This window comes from Nesoenas mayeri (genome assembly GCF_963082525.1).
Source record: "Nesoenas mayeri genome assembly, chromosome: 2".
Taxonomy (NCBI): domain Eukaryota; kingdom Metazoa; phylum Chordata; class Aves; order Columbiformes; family Columbidae; genus Nesoenas; species Nesoenas mayeri.
Genome location: NC_137543.1, coordinates 36,768,438 through 36,786,177, shown reverse-complemented (window position 1 = coordinate 36,786,177; position 17,740 = coordinate 36,768,438). Strand labels below are relative to the sequence as shown.

Here is a 17,740-nt window from a genome sequence, read left to right as displayed (position 1 = left end):
AGACAACTGAAGATTGCTATCCATCCCCGCCCCTGGTGTGGGTGCTAATTACCACTGTATAGTAATTAACTTGCCTGGTCATCAATAGACAAAGAAGGGTCTGGAAAAAAATTTCCTTCCTGCCATTTTGTCTGATTTTGAACTATTCTTTGAACTCAGCTGTGTCCACAATTATTGCCACTTTGTAGCCTGTTGTACAGAAGTAATAGAAAAAAAAAATTAAAGCAAGCAGTAAAGGGAAAAGGCCATTTTTTGGTGTGTTTTTTTTTTTCTCTATGTTGTTGCTTTCTTGGTTATCATTTTAGGAGGTAAATGCAAGTCTGTTACGCTAAGGAAGCAATTATAATCAGTGAATCTAATGACAAATGATTTCGCTAACTACCCTCATTACGCTGAACATCTGATTATGTTGGATGTAATATTTGTTGTTTTAAAGTGTTTCATTTACAATGTAACTTGAAACAGTTTCTCTGTCTTGAAGCCTTCTGTATTTATTTTATTGCATAAGTAGCCCTCCACAGAATGATGGCAAATTTAATACAATTCTTTGTTCAGAGTCAACTTGTTATAATCCATGAGGTTTTCATGTTATTGTTCTTTTTGTTTCTTTTAATTTTTAAAAAGACAAGAAAAGGAAACTATTTCTGCCCCTAGAATTTGTGTAAGCACAGAACAAAATCTGTCTGAGGAATATAACATCTTTTTTATTTATACACATATACACGCACAGCAGCTTCTCAAGCTGCAGGCTTCTTGGCAGGCTGATGTTTTCTGTATCCTGTATAATTTAGTCAAGGCAGAAAATAGATGTGATGGCACTCGTGGCTTCAGGCTGAACTAAAATTCTCTAATAGTTACTTTGGTATAAATGAGATGCAATAACATAAAGGACATATCCATATAGAGATAGTTAATTACGATGAAAGGAAGAACTCGTCTGTCTCAGGAACAAAGTCATGGGTCCTCAAGACGATACCTGCATTATCAAAAAGACCAGATCATAGATCAGTTCCTGTAATAAATGCATTATCCACCTTAAAACTGGCAGATTTCTTCCCCCAGTGTTTCCAGGTTTTCCAAAACAAATTGCTTGTGTGGTTAAGCAGCTTATGCTCTTTCTCCTTGTGCCACTGTTGTCCTCTGATGATTTTAGTCTTAGCTCTGCTTTGCCTCATGTCTGTCCACTTCAGTGAGCGATATGTTAATGAACAATGTTAACACTTTTTGTCATTGCCATCAAATTCAGAAAAGATAACCTGCAGAGAGTTTCAGGTTTCAGAGAGTGATTCCGTGAAAATAAATTCTTTTTGGTACAGTGGGATATTTATAAAGCAGGTGAAAAACTGTTGTCCTGTTTTCAATACTAGGTATTTGATGTGTTGCTCTGTGCTTAAAAAGGCAACAGTCAAACTGAACAGCAGTGCTACATACACAAATTTATCAGGTACTTTATATGACTAAAAAATCTGGAAATCTAATGCCTTTTAGGTTTTTTAAGATGTGGTTCCAAATGAACTAGATACTCATGGCTGAACTCCCACTAAATGCAGAATCTTTATGAAGGAATGATTGAAAATTAAGCATTTACTCTGAAGGACATAACAAGGAAATAATAGCTAAATTTGTCTCTTGATGAACTTAATGAGAAGCATTTTAGGTAGAACAGAAAGTAAGATTCATTGCATCTAAGTGAAGCAAGACCAGAGAGAGAATAGAGAGATCCCGGACAAAGTAAATTAAATTTGTCTAACTGGTCTAAAAGATACTGCCAGCTGGCTTGAATTTAGCTTATTTTTTTTTTTCTTCCAGTGCTATGCTCTTTCTGTGAGTGTAAATTCATTGTTTCTTTAGACTTTTGACAAAGTATGGTCAGTATTTGTTATAGGTAGTATTCTGAAGTTGAAAACAATGTCTTGACAGGTTATACGTACTGAGTCTTTGCTCCCCGAGGTGGACATCTGGTTCCTTCTGCTTCCTTTGTCCTCTGCAAATGCAGAGAACATTTATCTGTAATGATCAGAGGTGGAGCCTTTTCCTTTGCTCCTGGTCACTGGTAGGAATCCAGCCCAAGTCTGCAGCTGGTACAGCTTGTGGCTGTAGTAGAAACCCTGACCACCCAATGACTATTTGGCATCTTGTCTTTTTTAACAGTGTATTGCATGTCTGGAATATCAGGAGCCAAAAAGGAGACATGCGCTGTCTGAAAGGCAAATGTGGAAGCAATTAGTTAGTACTAATGGGTTCAGTGTGGATTTGACTGTCTGGATAATGGTGGGAGAAGCAATAAGGCAGCTGTAACTGGTTTGTGGCCCAAGAGCTTCCGTTTCACCATGATGGTGCTGAGGCACTGGAACAGGCTGCCCAGAGAAGTTTTGGATGCCCCATCCCTGGAAGTGTTCAAGGCCAGGTTGGATGGGGCTTTGAGCAACCTGGTCTAGTGGAAGGTGTCTCCTAGACAGGGGGCTTGGAGTTAGGTCATCTTTAAAGTCCCTTCCAACCCAAACCATTCTATGATTCTATGAAATAGGGTGGTTTCAAGTGATCTTGGAAGTAGCTAGAGTTGCTGAAGACTAGATTCATGGAAAAACAGGGATTAAGATCTAGCATGTGAAAAGTGGGCAGTGTTACGTATAGCAAAGGGAATTTTCTTTCATGTTTTGTCATATTTGACTTTCTGTCTTAACATATCTATGCTCACGTTTCTACAGTCCCCTGCTTGTGTATTTGTAAAGGTTTGAGAGGAAGGCTGTGATTTGCCTGCTGGGGTAGCAGGGCTGTTCCTTTGCAAGTCGGTGTCCCAGCTATGCTCCCAGTCTACTCCACTAAAGCCAACAGTTGCCAAGAAAGCCCTTAAGTTTCATTTTTTGAAATTTTCTTAACAACCCTCCCCACTTGTAGGTATTTCTATGAATAACAAAATCTAACTGTTCTTATATTTTCTCTGTGTATTTTGCTTGTCCCACCTTACAGTCACATCCTCCTCCCCACAGACCACACTGTTTCACACAGTGCTGTTCGCTTAGTTACAGCAGAGACTGACAAAAGCTGGTTTGTCACTTTGTGCCTGGAGTAAGCCAGGAATTGTAGAATCATTTTAGTTGGAAAAGACCCTTGAGAACATGGAGTCCAACCATTACCCTGACACTGCCAAGTCCACCACTAAACCATGTCCCTAAGCGCCACGTCTACACGTCTTTTAAACACTTCCAGAGATGGTGACTGAACCACTTCTCTGGGCAGCCTGTTCCAATGGCTGACACCACTTTTGGCAAATAGATTTTTCCTAATATCCAATCTGAGCCTCCCCTGGTGCAATTTGAGGCCTCTCCTCCTATCTCTTGTTACTTGGGAGAAGACACACCCTCCATGCTACAACCTCCTTTCAGGTAGCTGTAGACAGTGATAAGGTCTCCCCTCAGCCTCCTTTTCTCCAGGCTAAACTGCCCCAGTTCCCTCAGCTGCTCCTCATCAGACTTGTGCTCCAGGCCCCTCACCATCTTTGTTGCCCTTCTCTGAACTCTCTCCAGCACCTCAATGTCTTTCTTGTGGTGAGGGGCCCAACACTGAACACAGGATTTGAAGTGGGGCCTCACCAGTGCCGAGTTCAAAAGAAGGGCTTACTGTGATAGTTACACATGAGATGTGAATTACCCATGGTAAGTTCAGAGCCACGAGGTGTTAAAACTATCTTTTCTACACTTCAGTTTGCACAATAGTTGTGAAAGGTCAAAATGTTACCATGGATGCTCTTTAAAAATTTAAAGTCATGATACTGTCGTAGAAGTTTTCTTATAATTAAACGTTTCTCTAACTACTAATGACGGTGTACATAGGATTATATCACTGACAAAGATGTTAGGACACATTGTTTAAAATCCCTAGGTCTTAGTATGGGCTGAAAGGCTAATTGGTAACTGATCATTTATTAAGGTTTACTGTTTAGTGGAAATAACATGTAAAATACATACATTGTTTGCTGTGACAGCAAATAGTCTTTTTGCTGAGGATACTTTGTACTACAGAAACAATTGAATTTATATATGTTATACATATATAAAAATGTATTTCCAAATGTGTGTATACATATATATAATATACACACAACACATGCTCACCTGTATAATTAACAATCAAATGGCAGAACACAGACTTGTTGTTAAAGTACAAAAGTGTGTATGTGTAGTTATGCAGATACACAGAGATATTATTTATTTAAGTCATAAATACATGCTTTTTAGTTTGAGCTGAAGAAGATAATTAGGGGCACTAATTCTAACAGTTCCTGACTCTGCGCATCTGTACTGATGTATCTTTTGCTGTGTTGTTGACCATGCTTATCTACATCCTATTGAATATCTCGTGATCAAGGGGCTGAAAATCAAGTAGAGTTGAAATATATTTCCATCCTTCCATTGAGGACAGTATGAATTTATTTATATGTATGCCACAGTGATGAAGAAACTATAAAAGACTAAATTCTTCCTTGCTATGATATCAAAGCAAAACCTTTCTAGAGCAGAACCGCTAACTTACCTTTATTTAATGCCATAACCCGGTAGCCTGCCCTCCTCCTTCTCCCCCACTCCAAATTTACTGTCCTTGTATTTTGAAGAAAAGATTATCACCATCTAGGATAACCCTGTTGGTTTCCCGGAACAACAAACGGAGAGCAAGACTAGAAATTTGACTTTGTTTGAATAATTTGCATGTACAGAGTTTTGCAGGAATGTGTCTCCCCACAGATTTGAAGCCTCCGTAGGGTTCAGTATTTCAAATTTTCAGGATTTTATATGTCCGGGTCTTTTTTGGAGGGTACCCTTTAAAATGCTTCACTAAGAGAACATCAGTACTTCTGCATCTCCTTTGTACTTGAGTTCTGGGAAAACATCTAGGGAAAGCATTCATTTTATGATAAATTTTTCTTTTGGAGCCCTAAGATGTTTGTTACTTTGTTCCAGTATAAGCTTTCCCTGAGATAGTTGACCCATTATTTGATATTGTTACATATGGGATGTTTTACAGAAGTTCAACACAGCAATAATCTCCCATAGTTTGAATGCCTATTGGATTTTCTGCCTTCTTTTTGAAGAAAGGCTTTTCTGCTACAGCTTATAGAAACTGTAAAACTTTTAGAAGCAAACCTGCCATCACATACGCAGACAAAGAACTATGATTTCATTCTTGTTCATTTCAAATGGATTAGAAAATATTGTCCAAATTGGGCACCATGCCAAGACTGCCATTAACTTTTCCCATAAAATATGATTAAGGACCTTAACAAGCATTTAGTAATTAAGTGAAGTGCTTTGGAAATTTATATGCTGTCCACAGTTTGTCATGTTCTGTAAAATACTGAAGACAGTTTTTATGAAAAGCAATAAAAATAAAGCACTAGAGAAACATCTGGGAGTGTAATCTGATTGGAGGGGGTATAGTTTCATTTTTAACAGTGTATTTTGATATCTAAAATTAATGTTGTGTATAGCTGATTTTTCTTTCTTCTTTAAGTTAATGAATTATTGACTGAATTAATGGAGTAATTCCTATAATTGTATATCCCATTTCTAGTGTCCATGTTGCTTCAATTTGTACCCCGAGTTGATTATTTTCCATGTACTCCATTAATGTGTGTACTGTTCTATATTTGGTTTCTGGTTTCATTTAACGCAGCTGAATTTGCTGAAATAACAGTCCGAAGAGAATGGGAGTGCTGAACAGACTCTGAATGAAGCAGATTTTCCTGTGGCATGACAGGAAAAAGCAGTATAGGCTTTCAGTCTGATAATGTTCAGTGGATGGCAGGGTGAAGCTTTGTTTTTTAGCTTGGCTAACAAAGAAAAAGGTTGGTCTGATGCTGCTGATGTAGCTTTTATGTGCTGTGGCCACTCAAAGTGATTTATAGGTAATTTTCTCTGCAAACCTCTTTTCCTTCCAGTAGTCGCCAGCTTCCTTTGACACCAAGTACATTCTGGATCATGCAACAGGCTTAATGGAATAACTGATTTGCTTTTCTGTACTTTCTGGGAGGATTAATTCAAACCTTGAATTTGGGAGGAGATGCTTTTCAAAACTGCAAAGCTATGGGAAGCAAATTCTACTAGAATTAAAGGTGGCTTGATCTTTTTATCAGCTCAGTTATTCCACATTATTGAAGAATAAAAGTCTCTTCAAATCTGCAGGCTACACCCCTGCTCTCCAAGTGTGCAACAACGTGAATACCTTCTATGATGGATAAAACCATAAAAAAGTGAGGAGAGCAGTTTTTATCCATGTATGCTATATGAATCAATGTTTTCATGACTGGAGGATCCAGGTGATCCTGTCTTTTGAGAGTTAGGATGCAAGAATGCATACTTATCAGTGTTTATATTTTATTGCAAATGAAATTTGGTTACCACACTCCATAGTTCCAGCCTGGGTCTGTGGCTCGGCTGTGACGTTCAGTCAGGTCTGCTCCTTGTGCACAGGCAGCGGAGCTGGATCATAGTGGTACTTTGAGGTTTCCACTGGAGAAACCTTTTTTTTTCTCCTTTTTTTCTTTTCCCTCAACACATTCCATAGTTCAGTGGGTTTTTTTCTTGTTTTGTTTTATATTGCCCTTGGCCAGAATTGCTGCAGTAGTAGCTGTTGCCTGGTTCTCACTGGGTGCCTCTTCCAGGCAGGGAAGCCTACCAGGTGTTTCTATTTTCAGCTGCCCCAGCAGGATTTAGGAGCTTTTCAAGCAGCAGAGAATGAGAGTTTTGTGATCAGAGAATCACAGAATGGGTTGGGTTGGAAGGGATCTTTAAAGATCATCTGGTCCAACCCCCCTGCAATAGGCAAGGACAATTATTTTTTTGTCCTAAGTGGTGCCACAGGGGCAGAGGAACTGTGATCTTGTTGGAGAGATATTGTCAGCGTTTACTGCAGGGTGACAATAAGCTGTGGCAGATGCTCTCTGTTAACCCTCCCCAGTAAGGAAAGGTAATAGGAGGAAAAGGGAGAGAGACTTGCAAGTTGGAAAATTTAAAAATGCTTCATTAATACTTCTAATAAATAGAGAAAATAATACAAAATATACAAAAACAATCTTGAATTTCCCAGCATAGCACAGCATTGCCTGTGTTTGCAGGACAGGTACCTGGAAGTCCTGGGCTGGACTCCACAGCAAACTGGCGCTGGATTCAGTGATGCAGGGGCTGGAACCAGGCTTCGGATCACAGGGACGACAGGCAGGGACCTCCTCAGATCCTGGCCATGGTTGAAGAGAGAGACCCTCCTGATCTCCCACTTTTATAGGGTGTATGGGATGGAATACTTGGTCAATTTTAGTCACTTGTTCTGTCCACCCCACCTTACAAATACACCTCTCTCACTTATGGGACGTGCAAAATTTATCAGTAACCTTGGCTACCATAGCAATAAGTCTAAACTTGGGCCTCTTCTGCATACCATTGCTATTGTTATCAGCTCCGGAGCTCAGTGTCTGAAAAAAACATGCAGCCAAATTCAGAAAAGTGCAATTACTTAGAAGAACTTAACTGAAAGAAAAATTCACTAAAAGAGAAACTGATCTTGTTTTTAACAAAACCAGGACAGATATTTAAGATAATTCACCTGCCTATGAGGTGTTTAATGATAGATCATCTGTGGTAAGCAATTAATTTTCTTGTAACATAGAAAAAAAAATCCTCTAGGGTTCCTGAGTTGAAGGAGACTTGCGAAGGGCTCCGTGCTTCCTGGGTGCTCCTTGCTAAAGCTCTTCCTTTCTGGGGTTGAAAAAGAGTTTACATGTGTTCTGAGAGAAGGATAGCATGAAAGCCATCTGTACAAAATGTCAGCCTCCGGCGTGCCACACAGAAATTAGTCAAACTTTTCCTTTTAAAACAAAATATGTTGCCTTTGTCCATTTTTAAGAGACTTTTTCTAGTACTGTTCATTGGTAAGTGAAAAGTTGTAGAAGGAACTGGGAAAATGTGGGTTGCTGAGCTTTAGTACACAATAGATAATCTTGATACAGTAAGTATGCTTGCTCTGTCGTGTTTGTTTTCTGCAGGTGAATGAGAGCTGTCTTTGGCTTTTTTCTTTTCATGCACTAATTCATTTTCTAAGAAGTGTGCAGGAATTGTAAAGGAAGGCAGTTGTTTTTTATTTGCGTGAACGTGCATGAGCACACACATTCCAAATGCAGTTTTGCTTGTATGATGCGTATTTGCCCCTTGCAGGGTTTTTGCCTTTTAATTCCTTTTTATATTGTGAGCTTGTGTATGTTTCCTCTGTCAGTATGTGTTTCATGTTTGGGATTCTGGTTTCATGTTATTGCAGTTGTATGCAGCTAATATAGAAAAGCTGTACTGCATGAGGCTCAGGCACTATTTATATGCCAAGTTCCCAAAGTCACTATTAAAATCCAGACAGTTGCCACAAACCTTTTCATGGATAGCTTTGGTGAAAATCACTTTCAAATCCAGTGTTTCTGCTATCTGGACATGAAAACTTTGCCCTGTGCTGTCAAAGGGCAAAGGGACAGTTTTTGTCTCCAGAACAATAAATGTTCCTTATGACTTTGAAAGAAAGTGTGGTAGTGCCTGTTTACCCATGTGTTATTCTTTGATCCTCTCTTAGGGTTCAATAGTGGGAAAAAAATTAAAAAAATAAAAAATCCAGCCTTGGGATAGTGTCTAAGAATAGTCGCTTTGCATACATTTTGTTCAGGCATTTAAACAATTAATAGTTTTTGCCTTATTCTGTTTGTTTTTTCAGGGCATTCTACCTGGACAAGTCCAACTTGCCTCCAAATTCAACATCCAAGGCGGCTTATATAGATAAGGTAAATAAAAATGTCAAGTGCCTAATTAAACTTTGCATGTTATACACTGTGTCATTGTAATCCTTTCCCGAGGCTTTCTTAATTCCACCTAAAATTTGAATTAACGCTGGGCTAGGGAGAAGCAGGGAAGGAGGAGCTCTCTTGCAGCATTTTGTCCCACCTGTGGTTTAGGGGCATGTGGTGCCATGTAGTTCTGTATCAAAAAGTGTTGCTGAAGGGCATCAGTGTGCTGGAGAAGGGTAACCGTAGCTGTCGTTTTTCACCGTGCTTTCAGAGCAATGCAGTTGTGCTGGGAGCATGTGAGGGGCAGAAGGGTAGGGGCGGGGGACAGCAGGTGCAGGCAGAAATTCTTTGTTCTGAAAACTGGAAGCGCTGTTCCAAATTAAATACTCCTCCAGCATCCTGCTCAGAAGGCTTTCTTCTGAACCACCTCATTTAGGCTTTCTTCAAATGCTTTCATCTATCTTTAAACTTCTGGGACTGAGAGATCCCAGGGGCTATGAAAAATCATTTAATGCTCTCTCTTATTGTTGGAGAGTTAATGCCTGTATTGCAGCCCAGTGGGTGAAAAAAGAAGTTCCTTGGGTCTTGCCTACACTGACTTCAAAAGCGATTGAGCTTCTGTGACTTGAGAAATACTGTGATCATCAGGTGCGCCCTATGACAGACTAAAATTGTATGTCGATGTTATCCAACTGATAGTTCCTGCTTCTTAGATCCAGGCTGGACTGCGTGGGAGGGGAGGAGGACACGTGCTGGTTTGCACCCAGGTTTAAATATGCTGGTTGTTATAGTTGATTTACCTGAACTCTGTGCTTTCCTATGAAGCAACCTTCATATAGGAGCAAGTCAGGCTGCCGTTTCCCTAAATAGTCAAAATTGTATTCAGAGAATGAATCTGTCTTTCAGAAGATTAATTCTTTGAGTAGCAGGGTGGTTTGTTGGAATCTTCAGGTGTTTTTGGAATAAAGAGAATAGGGAATTTGGACTTACGAGGTCTGCAAAACTGTCTTGTGAATGTCTCCTTTACACAAAGCACCATAAAATGGTGCTTTTTTATTGCTGAACCACTTTTGAAGGTTCCTCTTCTGAGAGCAGCCTTCCACTTGAAGCTGCCTTCTTTACTAGGTGGATCATATATTTTCCCTAGTGCTGCTGAGTTTATTTTAAATCTCACTACATTTAACTGTTCTTGTTTTTTAGTGTATATTTGTCACTTTTGTTCATTTCTACTTTTCATGTTGTTAGTCAGAATTAGGAACTAGACATTTGCATAAATAAAGGACAGTGTTAAGTTAATTATAAGCTGATTTTCTCAGTGAGTTACTAGGTTGCCTCTTCATGGCTTCCCTTCTTTGTCAATACCAGTAATGGAAATGGCAATGATGGATGGGTTTGTTGAAGTGAAAAACATTTCTGTAGGCAGGACTGGGAATGAAACAGTCAGTGATGGTAAGAATTTAAAAGTCTGGAAAAGTTGTCATAGGTCACGTAACAGAAGATTGTGTGCTCTGTATTTGTTATGGAATTTGGCTTCTGCTTTCTCAGCCAGCCTTGCCGTTCCATCTGTGTCTGTGAGGACCTGCCCTAAAAGACCATTTCATGTGCTCTCAGTACCAAATATTCAAATCTCTCTTCCTCTCTTGCAGCTGATGAGGCCTCTCAATTGCTTGGATGAACTTTACCGACTGATCGGGTCCTTCATCCGATCGAAGCGCACGGCTGCCTGCGCTTACACCGCCTGCAGCGCCTCCGGCGTGGGATTGCTCTCTGTGTCTTCCGAGCTCTGCAGCAGGCTTGGCGCTTGTCACATCATTATGTGCAACAGTGGAGTTCACCGGTATGACCATTTCTTTCCCTCCCTTTGTTTCATTCAGTCATTGCAGGTTGGAGACCGCTGCTTTTAATTTCTAGAGAGGTCTCACACTCAATAATCTAGTACACTTGAATGATTTGTAGGGAAAATGTAGAATTGTATTTGCAGTGACTGACAGAAATGAGCAACGCAGTTTTGTTTTGTGCACTTGTAATGGATTGTCCCTCATTCAAGTCAGTAAAAGGCAGAAATCTTAATTGCTGAAGCAGAAAAAGGAAGGTTTCCTAGGTGAATAACATACTATATTAAACTCCTAATACAGGCAAAAAATGCTGAAATTTTTATCTGCTTCAAATACTAAAGGGAGCTGTAGAAGACCTTGCTTCAAGGAAAAAAATGAAACAGAAGAGATACAAATTTTTGCAGGTGTACCTTATAATAAGTACCTTATAATAAGTAGAAGTTCGGCGTGATTAATATAATATAAAAAAATGAACTGAGCTGTAATCAACCAATCTTTGTCAATGCTAAGATATTTTAATAGATGTGTATATATGACAACAGTGTCATTATAGACCGCTTTAGTACTTAATGATATTCATCAAAGGCAGCAATATGTTTATGTTCCAGCCGAGCAGATAATTTTTTGTACATTTTACCAAAAAACCACAACTACAATTGGAGAGGGGAGAAAAAACACAACAAATAAAAAATAAACATAACCAAGAACCTGATGCTAAATATCTGCTCTTCCTATAAGAATTCCGAACTGTGGATTACAGGTAGCAATATGTTAAAAATATGCTGCTTAGTTTCTGATCTATGCAAATCCTTATTTAAGCAGACTTGGTTACCTGGTGCATTGTGTTAGAATGAGCATTACTTTCTCCTCACTTTAAGTAATGTCCTTTCTTTAAAAGAGGTTTGAGAAGGAGGCGGGGTGGGGGGGGAAGCAGCAACATAGCTGCAATGCAGATTATCGAGCACGAAAACCAGAAAAGCTCCATATATAGCCAACACAATTAAGTTGTATAAAGACAGTGCTTGCTACTTCTTTGTTAACAGACTTAACAAAGTTTGCAACAGACTATTTTTTTACTCTCTGTCACTGACACAACTGTATATCATGGTCTATACTGTACTTGATTTTAGGCAGTAACAGAAAAAGTCTGTAGTACTGAACACTAGTCACTGTATCAAGTGAAGATGGAAATACTACATAGCATGGGCTGACATGAAGTTGTCATTCCAGAAGACCATGAAGCTATAGAGCTTTTCTCTGGCTCTTTGTCTCAGTTTCAGTTTAACATCTTGTGTGATCAGAAAAGACTTTGGGCTTAATTTTGCCATTTTTTATAAAGCTGAAAAAGACTACCTCTGGGTTTCACTCTGATTTCATGGATTAGGTTCTGAATTTGCCAGTATATTTGAGCAAAAAATTCTTGTAGTTTAAGAATAAAGTCAGAGCAACTTTAATAGCCGCAGTAAACTATAACCCCTAGTGCGTGGGTCACAAAGTATTCAGAATAATTTGGTGACTGAGTAAGAGGTGGTATGCTGGTATAGTTGATTCTGAATGTGAGCTGTTCTTAGATGAACGTAATTTCTTCATCACATTTCTGCACAAAACTAGGACAGGTATCAACTATTGAGTGTCTGTTTAAGTATATCGAAAAAAACCCTCCCAAAATAGTAGAAAACCAACACGTTGAATTTCAAGCCTATATTAAGAGCAACAGGAGTAGTGTTTAAATGTGTGTTTTTTGATCTAGATGTTAAAGTATTCAAGATCACCTATTTACATAAAGGTCCAAACCACTTTTCTCTCAAGCCTGACTAAGTTCTGCTCTACAGAGTGTCCATTTGAGCTTTTATACAAGATACTGTTACTTCACTTGTGTATTAAAACTGCCTTTGTGGCTACCATCTGCTCGGAGAAAGAAACATCAACTCTTGGCATTATCAGAAACATTTTAAGATAGGCCCTTCAGGAAAAAGGAGTGCGTTACTTGAGATTTTTATAGGTATTCAATGGATAAGGAAGTTTTTCCTTAGAATTCAAATTCATAAAAAGTCACATAAAGTGACTTTGTGTGCTGTTTTCTCTTTCTGGCCTCCCAGACCACATCTCTACAGTCCAGCACTAAGCAGACTCTGCTTTTTGGCATTCTGAAATTGCTTTTGCGCAGGTAAAAAGCATGTTTTCTCTCCTGCTAGTAGGCTTGCTGGGTGAATTTTGTTCCTGTGATTTCTGCTGCCAAATTCTACTGTGTTCTTGTCAACCTGCTCCCCTTGCTGCTCTGCAGAGTGAAACTGTCTTGCAGCACCATGAAATTCTGTCAGGAGGACAGAAGAGGGAAGAATAAGATGCTGGATCAAGTCCTGTAGACACGGATGATTTTGCCTCTTGTCTGCAATCTTGAAGGCTTAATTCTTCTGCTTGTTGGATGGAATATTATTTAATCAGGGCAGATAATTATGCAAAATAATGCTCATTTGCAAATGCAAACTAATGCTTAATTTTCTCACGCAAAATGTGTTGTAAGTCGGTTCTGTAGAGCTCAAGCTACTGCTTTGCAGCAAGAGAGGATATTTATCTCTGCGTTCCGCATTCTATCTGGCCTCCTCTGTTCTTAGAAATGAAATGCCATGAAGTGTTTTATTGTGATCAGTTGCAGAAATCAACATTTTGGAGGCCCAGACCCAAGGATCTGTAACTGTTTTTAAACACTATGTTATGGATATTAAATGAGTTGAAAACTGATATTATCTACAGATACTACCAGACAAGCAAATGGGGGTGATGTGATGGGGGCGATGTGATGTGATTTGTGCTTGCAGGTTAAACTTTGAAAGCATATTCTTCATTTATCATCTTATCATCCTAAAAATGAAGAATAATTGACTCAGAGAAAAGTCTGTGTATGCTTTCTGTAAAAACAAACTAACTAGTCTTTGCTTAATTTCTGTGCTTGTCTATTGGGACAGAATACCCGAGTCTGGGTAAGAGCACAGGATGCTCTGCGGGTCAGCATCTTTCTTTTGTTCTTGGGGAGTGGGAACTGAGAAAACCATTAATCTGTCAGAATTTAGATATAATTAATATAATTGAAATATAGATGAACTGAATTTCTTTGTCTTTCACTGAACTTCCTGGAGAGCCCTTTTTGTGTTTCCTCAACTTAGGCTGACAGAGTGGGGAGGTTTCTGCCACCTTTTCTCTCCTTCTAAGCAGGAGCAAATCCCAGATATATCTTGGGAGGGAGGTGCTTGGTGGCAGTCCAGTGCAGAAGAGGCCAAGAACTATGAAACAGCAGCTTTGTCTGCTTTGACAGTGATGACTGATCTCTGGATCAGCAGTGTCTTGGTTTCTGACTTCTCTGTGATCCATATTAAATTGCTTTTTACACTGCACTAGGCTAAAACAGCTTGACAGAGTTCATATTTTCATCCCTATATCCAAGATAATACTGGGGATTCTGAGTTGCTCGTGATTGCTTTGCTTTGATTTTTATTATGACAATATGTTTACCAATTTACTTTAGAGCCTGAAATCCTATATCTATTTCAGACAGCAGCTCTTTTCAAATATATTTTGATGTCCAGAAAAACAAGGATGGGGGAAAAATAAGTCCCTTTAACCTTCACTGTCCTAAGTGATATGTGAATACAAACTCCCTTTGGATTATCATAAGTGAACATGCCTTGTTGATCAACATCAGGAACAGAGCTCTAAATTAATCCAAGAAATCAATAGTTTGCCTTTCTGTTTTCCCCTTTTTATCATCCATAATTATATTTCTGCCTGCCACTCAGCTGTCACCCGGTAAACAATGTTCTGCTTTCTTTACTTGTGCTCTTTCTGTTTGAAGTTGCAATCACTCTGCGCAAATGTAGGTGATGAAAGGCACTTTTGAATTTTATTGAGTCATGATGCTGCTCCTGCTTGAGGGAGAAGAGCGAGAGTGCACTGCACAGACATGCCTTAGCCTCTTTCCATGCCAAAATGAAATTAGGTGCAGCAGCTGCAGAAGTCTATTCAGGGACCATAGGCCTTACAGGCTCAAAGCAATCATTTAGAGCATCCAAATGAAACAAATCCCAAGTTTATTTAAAATTTTGTATTTCCTGGAGGATCGAGAGAAAAGAAGTCTTTCATAAGCTTGATGAGCCCCAGAAAAATCACTGTCTTATTTTCTTTTCTGAATTTTAATTTCCCTTCCAAAAAGTCTCTCCTTAGTGTGGCCATCCCTCCAGCAGTGGGGTTTTGGCTGGCAGGAGCTCGGCTGAATGATGAGGCGGGTTTTGCCAAGGGTTGATTATGCGTCTCCTGGAGCTGGCACCGCTCCTGCCATCCTGCTAAACCTGCTCCATCTTCCACACAGCAAAGCAGAGTAACGCCATAAGCTGTCCAGCACGGCCAGCTGCCTGTCTGTGCATCAGATAAAATAAATCAAATCAAATTAGGAATTCTGGTTATTCAAGACATTTTATAGTAAAAATTATTTTAGAAACTTCTCTGTAGGAATTTAGTTCTGAGCTCAACGACTGTGTGCTATTAATTAATAAAAAAAAAGTCTCCTTGAAGTTTTGCAACTGTATTCGGGCTGAGTATTAGTTCCAAAGTATCGAAGGCTTTCTGGGGTTGATGGGACAGCTTTTAGGAGGCAGGTCAGCACAGGTTGGAGGACTAAGCCTTGCTCGTCTCCAGCCTTCTCATCTAAACCATGCTTTTAGTCTTGCTACCTTCCCATTTAGTCAAGATTCCCTTCTTTTTTTTTTCTTAATGACAGTTTTCTTGTGTCTGTCTACAGTTAGTGTATTTTTCTGATACCTTACCTACTGAGACATAAACTTCTGTTTTCATAAAATAATTTAAGATACTGGCATACTTCCTCCTGTGCTGGTTACTGTCCGCAAACAGTTATTTACATGTAAAATACGTGATAATTTGTGTTAAAAAAATATAAACAAGGCATTTAGCACAAATAGGTTATTTCCACAGTGATGATAGTTTTATTTATGTTTGCCTTTCATAGCCAATCTGGCACATGTTTGCTTTGTTTATGTTTAATATGTTCATGGAGGATTATTGTCTTAGAGTTCTCTTGCATGCTTTAAATTCTGAGACACTTACTTTGTTTAAAATGCAATCTGAAAATGCAGAGAAGTGCATAAAGTGCACTGAGACAGATAAGATGGATCTAATTTGTTGCTAGTATGGATTTCAACGTGTTCTTTTTTCCTATTTGGATTCCTTTTAACATAATGGACCAGGACAGACATTTAGCACCAAGGCTGACACACAGCTCAATCACCTTGCTATGTAAAATCGTTCTCTCACGCTTCAGTTCTTGAAGTATTACCTTATCTGCAGTCCAGGTCTTTGGTAGAATCTGAGAAAAATAGAATAGATCCTCTCGAACAATCTAACATTAAAAACTTACCCAAATGTTCTTTGAGTTCTGAGGTGGAAGAGAGTTACCTGAATAACCTTAACAAGTACTAGACAGGAAATAAATTGCAATTTTCTAGCAGATTTACTTGCCTGCTTAAATGGGAAGAAGCCTTTAATGTGAAAATCTTTCTGCAATGAACAAAAGATAATGGCCAAAGCTGGGTTTTCAGATTACTTTAGATTTTTGTTTGTTTGTTTTGAAAGTATGACTGAGAATGAGCAAACAAAAGGCATGAGATACTTTGAACCTTTTGGAAATGCCGTTCTTCCGTCCAAAAAAGAGAACATGTAATGGTAGAAGTGTCTCCTTGCAACATTTCCAGCTGATTAAAGGTGGCAAGATCTTACAGGAAGAATGTTTCTGAAAAGATGCTCTGTGCAATATTTTAACAATTACAGAAGATGTGTGGCGAAAAGAAGTTTATTTTTTCATTATTCTTTGAAAAGCTCTCTGTCTTGGAAAAGGTAGAACAGTCACTTTTTATTTCTGGAAATAGATTGGATGATAGTAATCTTCCAAATAAACTACAGAAAAAATCATCATTACCTACTGCATGTTGCATGCTTCAGGATTAAAAATTACTAATTTTGAATTGAATAAACCTGATTAAAACTGTATTTGTAAACTACAAAAGAAGTCATTAACCAAGGTTAGGTCTGAAATATGGCTAATGTATACTTAGCTCCCAAGACTGATTCTCTAGCTTGAGAAGATCGTGCCATCTACTTGAGCAAGTCAGAACTCTGCTGGTAGCTTGCGTTCAAAAACACCTGGTAGGGCTGTGTTTGAACATCCTGTCAGGGAACAGGAGTTGGGATATACTGACTTGGAGGTTGGCACAACTGTGTAATCACATTGGTGCCTCTAATGAAGGAAACCTCTTGATGCTGATGCTTAATGGATAAAAGGCAGAACTCCCCCTAACCATGGACTATCTATTATATTTCTGTGTGGAGGTCTAATATCTTTCACAGTCAACTTTTGAAGCCTTGTTTATGATTACTGAACCATCATAGTGGAATAAATATATTTCACATGCAGAGTAACAGCTTGCTATATGTTGGCAAAAATAAGAGAAGTTTTGGACTAACCTTTCATGGATGGGTTCAGCCCAATGCTAATTTTAAAGCAGTGGTCCTTCTACACCAGGAATTTCTCAGCTTCACAAAGGTTCATAAAGGAACTGAAACTGTCCTGAACTCCACTAGAGTTTTGTTGTAATTGTAAAATACAATATTGTAGTTTAATGTACAAAATTCTTGCTAATTTTCTCTCTAATACCTATCAACTAGCCCAAGTTCTGTCTCCTTTTGAGATGAAATTCTGTTCAGCAAAGGCTTCAGTATATGGGCACAGGGACTGCAAACTTCCATTTAATTGCCTGGAGACATATTCCCACAATGAGAACAGCTTAGAAAGTGTGGGAGAGTCTTCAGTCAGACCTGTCTACACTTTTAATGCTTATTTCTTTATAGTCTTGAACAACATTTCCTCTCTTTTTTACGTTTATCATAGCCTACTTTCTTCTTTGGGTTGCTCTCCAGAATCAATACCTATTACCCAGCCATCACTTGTAATTATAGAGAAATACCCCAAAAACTTTTTATCCCAAAGTGACTTAACTTAGTACTAAGTTTTTAATTGCCGCATATGCTG

General features: G+C 38.9%; 1 protein-coding gene across 1 annotated transcript in view; it reads left to right on the top strand.

The window, feature by feature from the left end:
- Nucleotides 1–17,740, top strand: part of PREX2 (phosphatidylinositol-3,4,5-trisphosphate dependent Rac exchange factor 2) — a gene marked incomplete at both ends in the record, with an annotated part of 173,024 nt that overhangs the window by 138,886 nt on the left and 16,398 nt on the right. The window contains 2 exons of the mRNA XM_080338602.1: nt 8,743–8,809; nt 10,459–10,649. Coding sequence (XP_080194728.1) covers nt 8,743–8,809; nt 10,459–10,649 — 258 coding nt within the window. The remainder of the gene's footprint in view (nt 1–8,742; nt 8,810–10,458; nt 10,650–17,740) is intronic.